The 13,267-nt window shown below is 45.4% G+C and overlaps 1 protein-coding gene across 3 annotated transcripts in view; it reads left to right on the plus strand.

Moving 5' to 3' along the window:
• Positions 1-13,267, plus strand: part of LOC129832882 (retinoic acid receptor alpha-like) — a 175,016-nt gene that overhangs the window by 145,772 nt on the left and 15,977 nt on the right. For all 3 annotated transcript variants that reach the window (XM_055896981.1, XM_055896982.1, XM_055896983.1), the window contains one exon: positions 7,683-7,831. In XM_055896981.1, the coding sequence (XP_055752956.1) occupies positions 7,683-7,831 (149 nt within the window). The remainder of the gene's footprint in view (positions 1-7,682; positions 7,832-13,267) is intronic.

Here is a 13,267-nt window from a genome sequence, read left to right on the forward strand (position 1 = left end):
GAGAGGCTTAACAACTGTACCAGGATCCTCTTTCTCCCCCGGGGACTACCGCCAACGCTGCTGCCGCGAGGTATGCAGCCGCTTCCCTTTCATGCTCTGCCCTATTTTCTTTTTTCTCTCTCTTTATCTCACTCTCTCTTTCACTCACACACACACACTCACACACACACACCTCTGATTATCTCTCTGTCTAGTCCCCCCTCTCTTAGACACGTTCACTTGTGTACACACACACACACACTCGCAGACAAACTCACAGACAATCCCTCTTCTTCCTCTGCTTTTTTCCCCACTTTCCCCTTCTACTTTTTAACTCTATAACACAGACACCCCCGCCCCCTCACCAACTCCTCTGCTGGCCTCATCCATTTACCCTGTAGCACTAGAATGATTGGGGCGTTTAAATATTTCAGAGGGAAACAGCGGCCTCTGTCCCATCCAGGCTATTCTCTGGCGAGAGGGTAAACGGCGGGAGTGTAGCACTGGGAGACGTACGTTCACTAATTCATAGCTCCCTCTTCGAAAACCTCCTCAGGAGGAGCTGCTAAGCCTATAGTCTCCCTCGAATGATCTAATGGCCCATAGTCTCACTCGGTTGATCTAATGGCCCATAGTCTCCCTCGGATGATCTAATGGCCCATAGCTTCCCTCGGATGATCTAATGGCCCATAGCTTCCCTTGAATGATCTAATGGCCCATAGTCTCCCTCGGATGATCTAATGGCCCATAGTCTCCCTCGGATGATCTAATGGCCCATAGTCTCCCTCGGGTGATCTAATGGCCCAGATGGTTGTGTGGATATCAGTAGTATATGGTACAGTGGGTTAACTCGACAATGTATCAGTATGTTTGCGATTTTCTTCAACTGTATTTCTGCCAATTGTGTGTGCATGTGGTTTAGTCTGTGTGTACGTGGTTAAAAATTAAGTTGAAGTCTGAAGTTTACATACACTTAGGTTGGAGTCATTAAAACTCGATTTTCAACCACTCCACACATTTCTTGTTAACAAACTATAGTTTTGGCAAGTCGGTTAGGACATCTACTTTGTGCATGACACAAGTAATTTTTCCAACAATTGTTTACAGATTACTTCACTTATTCACTGTATCACAATCCCAGTGGGTCAGAAGTTTACATACACTAAGTTGACTGTGCCTTTAAACAGCTTGGAAAATTCCCGAAAATGATGTCATGGCTTATCAGAAGCTTCTAAAGGCCAATTGATATAATTTGAGTCAATTGGAGGTGTACCTGTGGATGTATTTTGATGCCTACCTTCAAACTCGGTGCCTCTGCTTGACATCATGTGAAAATCAAAAGAATTCAGCCAAGACCTCGACATTTTTTTTATTTTTATTGTAGACCTCCACAAGTCTGGTTCATCCTTGGGAGCAATTTCCAAGTGCCTGAAGGTGCCATGTTCACATGTACAAACAATAGTACGCAAGTATAAACACCATGGGACCACGCAGCCACCATACTGCTCAGGAAGGAGACACGTTCTGTTTCCTAGAGAACAACAGCAAAGGACCTTGTGAAGATGCTGGAGGAAACCGGTACAAAAGTATCTATATCCACAGTAAAACGAGTCCTATATCGACATAACCTGAAAGGCCGCTCAGCAAGGAAGAAGCCACTGCTCCAAAACCGCCATAGAAAAGCCAGACTGGTGGTTGGTTTGCAACTGCACATTGGGACAAAGATTGTACTTTTTGGAGAAATGTCCTCTGATCTAATGAAACAAATTTGAACTTTTTGGCAATAATGACCATCGTTGTGTTTGGAGGAAAAAGGGGGATGCTTGCAAGCCGAAGAACACCATCCCAACCATGAAGCACGGGGGTGGCAGCATCATGTTGTAGGGGTGCTTTGCTGCAGGAGGCTGGTGAGCTTCACAAAATAGATGGCCTCATGAGAAAGGAAAATGATGTGTATATATATTGAAGCATCATCTCAAGACATCAGTGAGGAAGTTAAAGCTTGGTCACAAATGCGTCTTTGAAATGGACAATGGACTCAAGCATACTTCCAAAGTTGTGGCAAAATGGCATAAGGACAACAAATTCAAGATATTGGAGTGGCCATCACAAATCCCTGACCCTCAATCACATAGAAAATTTGTGGGCGGAACTGAAAAAGCGTGTGCGAGCAAGGAGGCCTACAAACCTAACTCAGTTACACCAGCTCTGTCAGGAGGAATGGGCTAAAAATTCAAGCTTGTGGAAAGCTACCAGAAACTTTTGACCCAAGTTAAACAATTTAAAGGCAATGCTACCAAATACTAATTGACTGTATGTAAACTTCTGACCCACTGGGAATGTAATGAAATAAATAAAAGCTCTCTAGTATTATTCTGACATTTCACATTCTTAAAATAAAGTGGTGATCCTAACTGACCTAAGACATGGGATTTTTACTAGGATTACATGTCAGGAATTGTGATAAACGGAGTATAAACGTATTTGGCAAAGGTGGATGTAAACTTCCGACTTCAACCGTATACGTGGTTGTTTTTTGTCTGTGCCTTTTTGTCTCTGTGACCCTCAGATCCGACACTAACACTATTGGCCCTCTCAGCCAGCCAAACAGGCCCATCTGTCAGCTAGGGGTCAAATGGGGCAAGCACAAGGTCACGCCAGGCAGACAGATAGGTCAACAGGGCCCAGGGGGGTTAAGGGAAATATGAGAGCCCTCTGACCCCTTCGCCTCTCCACCATACAACCCTCACCCCGTCAGTCTGGTCAGGTGATCAGCACTCCGTGTGATCGGCTCTTACAATGAGCAGCTAAGGAAGTGTCTAATTATTATTTTTTTAACCTTTGTTTAACTCTTAAATGCGCAATATGTAGAAATCGCTCTGCCATTACACGGTTTATACAATTTTGCCTAATTTCGGTTTATATGGCAAAACAAGCAGTGTATAGTGTAGAGAGTCAATGCGAAATCTAAACCGCTGTGAAATATATTTTCAATATTTAAAGATATATCTTTAGCTGTTTTGAAGCCTGTGTACATAACCGAATCAAAAAATATGCGAAAGCTAAACTTAGGAACGGGAAGCATAGAAATGGAGCACAAACAACAGATCTACTGCTTGTCAGACTTGCTTTCAAAGAGAATGAAAGATCTATAGCTAATATGTCTATGTGAATTTGGTTCGGTCACCCGGAAAGCGCCGTACTGGACCTGCTCGTTTGGTCAGTGTTGTGCTGACATCACCAGGTTTGTGGGTGAAATTGTATGCTCGACGATCCAATAATTACTAATGACAAGAACAGAAAACGTGACGCGTAAGCCAGATTCAGAGAGAAAACGCTTTGCTTTATTCAACAACAAAACTCCTGGTCATGCTTTGACAATGGCTCACCCACGGTTAGCATGTCTCCATGAAAACACTTGTGTTGGAATCGAGACTAAGCAAAAAGCGAGGGAGGGAGTGGTGGCGAGAGAGGACATGCATCATTTTGCCTGATGGGAGTTCTGGAAAGAAAGAGGGAAGGAAAAAGTCCTCCTGTGTGATGCTGGTTTCTAATTGAGTCTGCCTTCCATGGGTCATCAGATCCTCAAGAAGTTATACAGCTGCACCCTCGAGAGCATCCTCACTGGTTGCATTACCGCTTGGTATGGCAACTGCTCGGCATCCGACCACTAGGCGCTACAGAGGGTAGTGTGTACTGCCCAGTGCATCACTGGGGCCAAGCTTCCTGCCATCCAGAACCTCTATACCAGGCAGTGTCAGAGGAAGGCCCTAAGGAGGAAGACTCCAGCCACCCTAATAGACTGTTCTCTCTGCTACCGCACGGAAAGCGGTACTGGAGTGCCAAGTCTAGATCCAAAAGGCTCCTTAACAGCTTCTATCCCCAAGAGATATGACTGCTAAACGGTCAATCAAATGGCTACCCGGACTATTTGCATTCACCCCCTTTTTTACGCTGCTGCTACTCGCTGTTTATTATCTACGCATAGTTACTTTACCCCTACCTACATTTCCATACCTCAATTACCTCGCCTGGGTACCGCTACCCCCTGTACACCCCACCCCCCCCGTTTTATAGTTATTGTTATAATTTTAGCAAATTATTTGCGCACTTAAAAAAAAAAATCCGGATTGTTGGTTAAGGGTTTGTAAGTAAGCATTTCGCGGTAATGTCTACACCTATTGTATTCGGCGCTTGTGACCAAATACAATTTGATATGATTTATTAAAGTAGATGTCAGTTTGACTGAGTGGGAACTCCCCTTTTGAGATCCAGGTCAAAATGCACTTTGGAGCCATTCATTGTAGTCCAGCCATGTCCTTGATCAGGGTGAACTGCCTTTGGCATCAAGTCGGCTTCTTTCTCAAATGTCCCCATTTTAGCTGAGGTGACAAGGAAGCTTGCGGAGCCTAGTCGTTAGCGACGCTAGCTCACTATAGCTGGTGTACGTCGCCTACCCGGGAGGATCGATTTAGTGATGAGCTGATCAGTTTGGCTTTCGTCTGATAAAATCCTGGTTTTGTTATTACACGTGGTTTCATTTTAACACATGGTGTCTGGGACCAGTTTGGGTGGCGTAGCCCCAGGCGTGCAGGTAGAGTTCCACGTGAGGATGAGGACGTCCCTATTTCACCCTCTAATGTGCCACTCATACACGAGTCAGGACTCGTACAAGGACAGCTTGGCAGAAAAGAGGTCAGACAGGGCTCCAGGGAACACGGGGCTGGCGCGCACACAAAAAGACTGAGTGCGAAGGCAGGAGAGGGAAGGAGCGAAGGAGAAGGGTGAGACGAACAGCGCTGGAGAGGGTGAGAGAGGGGTGAGAATATGGAGCGAGTGTAATGTGAAATAAGCACGGGGAAAGAGGAGGAAAATGTCTTACTTGTTCGAAATGTCTTACTTCCTGTGTTTAGTTTTTTTTTAACCTTGAACCGTGTTGGTTTGATACCGTACAGCAGCACAACATCAATGTGTGCCCCTCTCACTCCCCCTTTTTCTTTTCACCTACAGCGTATCTCTCACCATAGCTCTCTTTCATCTCGTTTCTGAGCCCGCTTTCTCTGTCGCCCCTTTTTTTTCTGCGTGTCTACCTGCCCAAAATACCTCCCTTAGCTGGCACAAAGACACCACTGAAGCCTCAACCGTCACTCGTTTCCTCTCTCTCTCTCTGTGTGTGTGTGTGTGTGTGTGTGTGTGTGTGTGTGTGTGTGTGTGTGTGTGTGTGTGTGTGTGTGTGTGTGTGCGTGCGCCTGGAGAGGAGATAAAGACTTCACATCCTCCTCTCTCGTGTCTTCTTTCTGTCTCTGTTAGGGCTGGTGTATTTTCAGTGACACCCTGGCTTATTTTGAACACAGGAAACACCGGCTGATCTGTAGTGGATATACTTGGAAAGCTGCAGCTGAGCATAGACTGAAAAAGTAGACGAGGCTCGGGCTCAAATGGGATATAGAACTGGTACCATTCATCATAGCGATCGACTAGTATCTATATATCTAGACATCCTATAAAACGTTTAGTAGATCCCAGACAGTAATCGTCAAAGTTGTTCCTGGGAAATGAATTGGTTATTGACCTGCAAGGAAAACGCATACACTTCCCCCTCCACACACCTGAACCACTGTTCTCGGGACCAAAACTCAACCCATCCTCCAACCCATCCTCCAGTTCTTCGTCTGTTCCGAACCCAGCGATCACTGGAGGGATCCTAGATGGTCTCTCGTTTTTCGTCATCCTCGGTTTCCTTCTCTTTCTCTCTCTCTCATGTTCTTCCGGACTCTCCGTGTCTCCCCCCCCCCCCCCCCCCCCCCCCCCATGTCTTCCTCAACTTTTTCCTCTCGTTTCATGCTCACACACAGCGAAAACATTGTCTGTTTTGAAAATAATACTTTGTAGACCATACGTATGCACACACATTCCCCAACTGACTCTCTCATCTCACACACACACACACACACACACACACACACACACACACACACACACACACGTAACGGTTTTGGAATTCCCCCCAGCCCCTATACCGGTGTTATTGTTGGCACCTATCCAGCACTGATGGGAAGGTGGACTGAGCTTGCAGAAAAAAAGAGAGAGGGGGAGGGGGGGGGGTGGGTGCAGACACTGGAATGTGTGTTATGTCAGGAGATATAGAGGGGAAGCCGGGAAAGGGTGGGGACCGGAGATGACTGGGGGTCAAAGGGGAAAGGGCAGAGGGGAACATGGCTGGGGATTGGAGGACAGAAGGACAGGGGGGAATCGCAAATGTGTGGGGGGCAGGGTGTTGGGGGAGAATGAGAAGAATCTGGAGAGGGAGAGAGAAAAGGAGAGATGCAGGGGGAGGTAAATGTAGAGGGAGTGAGAGAGATGAGGGAAAGGTAGAAGAATGTGTGGGGGTTTAGTGTGGTAATGATGGAAACAAGTAAGATTGTACACTGAGAAGTCTCTCTCTCTCTCACACACACACACACACACACACACACACACACACACACACACACACTAGAACATGTAGGACAGATTCATGCATCAACTTTCACATGGTGGGTTAGGGCCAGAAATATGTGTGTTATTCGGTCAGGGTTTGTTTGTGTGTGTGTGTGTGTTCCTATCCCCTTTCGTTCTCTCATGCTGCCTTGCAGGTTCTTTTGAGTCCTGGGGTAAAACTAGAGCACTTACTAACACTTCAGTGTTCAGTCTGACCCCTAAGCTTAACACACACACACACACACACACACACACACACACACACACACACACACACACACACACACACACACACATACTAGGAGAGCTCTGACAGATTGAAGGTGTGTTGTGTGTACATGAATGTAACCTGTATGTGAGCCTGCGTGTGTGTGTGTGTGTGCGTTCAGGGTCTGCCTCTCACAGCCTTCCACATGATGTAAGCCCCTCTTCCAAGAAGTGGAGGAGATTACATGATGGACTGTGATATTACAAAGATGACTGTTTTCTCATCACACCGAAGGCATGTCCTCCTCTTTTTTTTAATCATACAGCCGCTAGTGAAAGTCTACACGCCTTACAGGCGTCACATTTTGCTGCCTTAAAATGTCATCTAAAACAGGGTTATAATTGAGGTTTTTCCTAATGATCTACGCGACCTACTCCACATTTTCAAAGGGAAAGAAAAATGATAGAAATATTTCCAAATTACAGAGGGGAAAAAAATGAAATGAGGAAGTATTGATTGCCTTCCCATCCCAGAGTTAATATTTGATGGAAACACCTTTGGCAGCCATTACATGAAAGTGAAGCGGCTCGTATTGTCATTCACTCTCTTTCATCCTGATTCTCTTTTGATCTATTTAAATCTCTCACTTAACCTCTGTGTGTGTCTCTCTCTCTCTCTCTGTCTCTCTCTGTCTCTGTCTCTCTCGGTCTCTGTTTCTCTCGGTCTCTGTCTCTGTCTCTCTCTCTGTCTCTCTCTTTCAACATGCAGTTACATCAGAAAGTGGTAATTATTTAAGTGAGCTGTGTTACAAGTTACCTACCCAATTACCAACTGTGGTTCCACTGAATCTTTCATACGGTCCACTTGTTGCACTGTGCCATTGTCACTCATTTCCACCATGTCTTAATCGGTGATTAGGCTAAGTAAAGCATAGTTGTATGTCTTTAAGTTCATCCAGCCCTATAGATTAAGCTAACCTAATCTCCCGCTCCACTTTCTCTCTCTCTCTCTGCAGCCATAGAGACCCAGAGCACCAGCTCGGAGGAGATAGTCCCCAGTCCCCCCTCGCCGCCTCCTCCCCCACGAATCTACAAACCCTGCTTCGTTTGTGCGGACAAGTCCTCAGGATACCACTATGGAGTCAGCGCCTGCGAGGGCTGCAAGGTGAGACACTTGGCCGTGCTCTGTTTCTTTCCGTCCATCTCGCGTTGTATCTCTCTGTCTTCACCTCCCTCCCGTTTGCTCGTTCTCACTCTTCCCTCGCCTCTTCCCCTCTCTCGCTTTGTGCCCCAGGACTTGGGGAACCTGAACTCTCAGGCCAGTGAATGACTTTAAATATCAGTCAAGTGCTGAGGAGAGATTTAAAGCATGTACCAGAGTTCTACGCCATTGCCATAACTGTGTCGACTGCCTATTCTGACTCTATTGCCTGGAAACGCCTCCCGCTACCAGATTGAGCATCAGCTTGCTATCTGAAGTATCCTAAATAATTGAAGGCTGCCAGCATCTAAATGTATATTGGCCCTCCATTGGGACTGAGGTAAAGCACAGGTTAGTGCTAGCCTAACTAGTGCGCGACTACACAGTCCCCCTGCCATGTGTGTGCGTGTTTGATGTTTAGGTAGGCGCACAGCCCTTTCCTGTTCCCACGCAAACCCTTCTTCTATCTCTCCTGGAAGAAAATGCACATCTTCATTAAATTTGCATGTTTTTTCTCTGCCTTTTTTTCTTTTCTTGGTTGTTTCTCTCTTTGGGGTCCCGGGAGGACGTGTATCTGTGGTCTACTTTTCATTTTTGTATTTTTGTTGTTGTTGTTGCTGGAGGCTTCTCTCTTTTCTTTTTTTTTTCTTTCTTTTTTGCAAATTGGAACGCTCATTCCCCATACACACTCATCCCCATTCCCAGATTTAGGGAAATTGACTGTCTGCAAATGTGCAGTCGTTAGTTGTCATCTCGAATAACAGAGCTGTCAAAACAGCAGAGGAACACTAATCAACATACGCATCCAGTATAATCTATTGATGTACGCGGGCTTTCAAACCTGATGAGTATGTCCACAGCCGCGTGGTAATATTGATTGACCCCTTTTGGATAAAGATAAGCAATTAAAGACTGTATAAAATCAATGATTAAAAATACTGAGCTATATTGTATGCCACGTTTTGGGGTGAATTATATATGTAGACGCACACAACAGATTTTGTATAACAGGTAGTCATTTTTCTTCTCGAAGAGGTAGGGTTCAAAATGATTGACACCCATGAAGATTGTTGTAAATAAAGTAGCCAAAAGTTTAGTATTTGGTGCCATATTCCTAATATGCAATGACTGCATCATCTTTGTGACTCTACAAACTCGTTGGTTGCATTTGCAGGTCGTTTTGGTTATTTTTCAGATTACTTTGTGCCCGATGTAAATGAATGGTAAATAAGTTTTTTTTGTGTGTGTCATTTTGGAGTCACTTATATTATAAATAAGAATAGAACGTTTCTGAACACTTCTACGTGAATGTGGATGCTACCATAATTATGGATAATGAATTGTGAATAATGATGAGTAAGAAAGTTACAGAGGGTCAAAGGTCATACCCCCAGGACATGCCAATAATAGGGGAGGTTAGCATCTATAAAAGCCACTCCGAAATGACACTACATTATTTACCATTCATTTATTTTGGACACAAATTAATCTGAAAACACCCCGAAACGAACTGCAAATGCATCCAACAAGCATGAACAAAACGGACCCATAGGCTTTTATTTTGTATTTGTTTTATTTTACTAGGCAAGTCAGTTAAGAACAAATTCTTATTTACAATGACGGCCTACCCCGGCCAAACCCTAACCCGGATGACGCTGGGCCAATTGTGCGCCGCCCTATGGGACTCCCAATCACAGCTGGCTATGATCCAGCCTGGACTCAAACCAGGGTCTGTAGTGACGCCTCTAGCACTGAGGTGCAGTGCCTAAGACCGCTGTGCCACTCGGGAGTCCTAAAAGAGAGAAGCGTTTTCATAAAACCCTTTTGCACGGGCAGGAGAAGAGCGAACAACAGACCTTCATTCCATTTCTACCAGATCTGACTTGTTTGTGTTCAAAATCAATGTTTGACCAAGCCACAGATTAGGTAATAAAACTAAGATATCCAATCAGATGGAACCAGCCGACATCCTAAAGAAAGGGGGTCACCTCTACGTGTGAAGACTTGAGGTGGTGGGCTGGGTACAATGGAGACGAGGCCGCATTCCTGAGACGGCACAAAGGAAATCCTTGCATATACCGTGTCATCAGAGTACACTCTGAACCACTACACGTCACCAAAGAGATCGTACATGCGTGTCGATGGCATCCGAGGTTCTCTTCAGGGAAGAAGTTTCGAATACAGATAGCAATCACGGCTGTGGTAGTATTGTTCTCTCACACATTCCAATAGTCAGTCCGCTAGATACTGTGCGAGAGAGAGACCAAGATTTTGGCCCCTCAACAGGGGGAAGGGCAGACTGGCCCTTGAGTATTTTACTTGTGTTCCTTGGCCGTTTGCCATGCAGACCCAGAGGTGACAGAGCACATAGATTAGGGCAGAAGATTTAGCCATGTTACATACTGTGACCCCTGTGCATATACACAAGTAATCTGTTTTGTATGCATGCATGCGCACACACACACACACACACACACACACACACACACACACACACACCCCAGGCTGTTACCGGGGGCTAGGATTAGTGGTGCAGCTAAAGAGGCTTACAAGACTGGGAAGGCAGGACACGGTGTGATGTCATGGAGTGAAATGGTGTACGGGTGTTGACCCCCCCCCCCCCCCCCCTCACGGTAGAAGGTCACCGTAGCGTGAGTAGATCCCCTGTCCCAGGTCGCACCAGGGTCAATCGCAGGCTCCCATGGGTCGGCCGGTGGCCAGGAAGAGATCAGGGGTCGGCTGGTGGCCAGGAAGAGATCAAGGATCCCATATCAGATATAGGTCCACAGAGTCCTGTCGGGCTGTTCTCTCTCTCCTCTCCTCTCTCATCCTTCTCTGCATCTCTCTTTGTCTATCTCTCTCTGATAATCTTTCTCTCTGTATTTTCATATTTCTTTTGCTGTTTATCGACCTGAACACTTCCCCCATGGCTCTCTTCATTCTATCTCGCTCTCTATCGCTCGCTCGCTGTCTCTATCTCATGCTCTCTCTCTTGCTCTCTCTTCCTATCTCTCTCTGTCATCCCCTCTTTATTTATAGACCCTTAACCCATGGGTTCCACAGGGCGTTCTGCCTGGCTGTAACCTGTGTGTGTGTGTGTGTGTGTGTGTGTGTGTGTGTTTCAGGTGTGTTTATGGGCAGTGTAGTTTGTGTTCCCCGACATCTGTCTGTGTACTTTTAACCCTCACCAAACCTTCAATCTTCTCCCCAACCCTCACCAAACCTTCGATCTTCTCCCCTGTTCTTAAATCCGGAGCGTTTCACTCTCGGAGCGTTCAGAGCGCGACACTAGACGCTCTGGCAAGAGGAGTAGGGTTGATCCGAGCGTTCTGACCATCACAACGGTAGTCAAGCACCCAGGCTAACTGGCTAATGTTGGCTAGCTACTTCCAGACGCAAATGAGAGAGCGCCTCACTCTGACCATTTTACACGCTGTAGCAGAGCTGGTTATCTAGAGGGTTGGTAACTGTTCTGCTGGCAACAGTTTAATTACGCTTATTTTTTTTGCCGACGTTGAGCGTTCGTAAATTTAGCAGTCGTTCTGCTCTCTGGCACACTCGGACGAGAGCGCTCTGAAATGGGAGTGGATAGCCAGAACTAACAATTTCCATTGAGAACGCACAACGACTATACAACTTAAGCTAAGAATGATGTGAATAATCAAGTCAATAAACGTTGGGTAGTTAGATAGTTAAAATACTGCCTGGCAAGTTTGAAGTATTAGTAGCCAACTAACTTTAGGTAACTAGCTAACTTTTTAAAATTAAATGTTTTATTTTTCCACCTTTTATTTAACCAGGTAGGCCAGTTGAGAACAATTTCTCATTTGCAATTGCGACCTGGCCAAGATGAAGCAAAGCAGTGCGACACAAACAACAACACAGTTACACATAAACGAACGTACAGTCAATAACACAATAAAAAAATCTATATACAGTGTGTGCAAATGAGGTAAGGCAATATATAGGCCGTAGTGTCGAAGTAATTACAATTTAGCAATTAAACACTGTGCAGAAGATGAATTTGCAAGTAGGGATACTGGGGTGCAAAGGAGCAAAAAATAAATAAAAAATATGGGGATGAGGTAGTTGGATGTGCTATGTACAGGTGCAGTGATCTGTGAGCTAATCTGACAGCTGATGCTTAAAGTTAGTGGGAGATATGAATCTCCAGCTTCAGTGATTTTTGCAATTCGTTCCAGTCATTGGCTACAGAGAACTGGAAGGAAAGGCGGCCAAAGGAGGAATTGGCTTTGGGGGTAACCAGTGAAATCTACCTGCTGGAGCGCTTCCTAATTTAATTTTGGATTGGAGATGCTTAATGTGAGTCTGGAAGGAGAGTTTGCAGTCTAACCAGACACCTAGGTATTTGTAGTTGTCCACATATTCTAATTCAGAACCGTCCAGAGTAGTGATGCTAGACGGGCGGGCAGGTGCGGGCAGCGATCGGTTAATGAGCATGCATTTAGTTTTACTTGCATTTAATAGCAGTTGGAGGCCACGGAAGGAGAGTTGTATGGCATTGAAGCTCGTCTGGAGGTTAGTTAACACAGTGTCCAAAGAGGGGCCAGAAGTATACAGAATGGTGTCGTCTGCGTAGAGGTGGATCAGAGAATCACCAGCAGCAAGAGTGACATCATTGATGTATACAGAGAAGAGAGTCGGCCCGAGAATTGAACCCTGTGGCACCCCCATAGAGACTGCCAGAGCTACGGACAACAGACTCTCCGATTTGACACGTTGAACTCTATGAGAAGTAGTTGGTGAACCAGGCGACGTAATTATTTGAGAAACCAAGGCTGTCGAGTCTGCCGATAAGAATGTTGTGATTGACAGAGTCGAAAGCCTTGGCCAGGTCGACGAATACGGCTGCACAGTATTGTCTTTTATCGATGTCGGTAATAATATCGTTTAGGACCTTGAGCGTGGCTGAGGTGCACCCATGACCAGCTCAGTACATACCGGTACATACTGCTGAATTGCTATGCGGCTCGTAAGGATAGCTACAAATTGTCAACCAACGTAGCGTAACCTATTTGAAAAGTCATTACTCTATGACCATTGCTCAACATTTTATTAACATTTGCCATAACTAGTTAACGCAGTTAATTTAATTAGTTAATTTGTCTCCGCTCTCACCGGACTTCAGCATGCATATTTCCCGCCGTTTTCTTAAAATCTGAAAACATTGTGAAGCCACGCCCATTTCCTGAAGAATACCGTTATGGGCCCTAAACACACTGGGAAAGTGTCGACTGCTTGTGTACTTCGTATTATGGCGAATTCATTATGACATCCGGGAACTTTTGGCATACTAACTATATCCATACTATGACCAATAAGCATACTACGTACTCAATTTACTTCACAAGTAGTGCGGTTAGCGTGAGTATTCGAAAA

This window comes from Salvelinus fontinalis, chromosome 34, assembly GCF_029448725.1.
Source record: "Salvelinus fontinalis isolate EN_2023a chromosome 34, ASM2944872v1, whole genome shotgun sequence".
NCBI lineage: Eukaryota > Metazoa > Chordata > Actinopteri > Salmoniformes > Salmonidae > Salvelinus > Salvelinus fontinalis.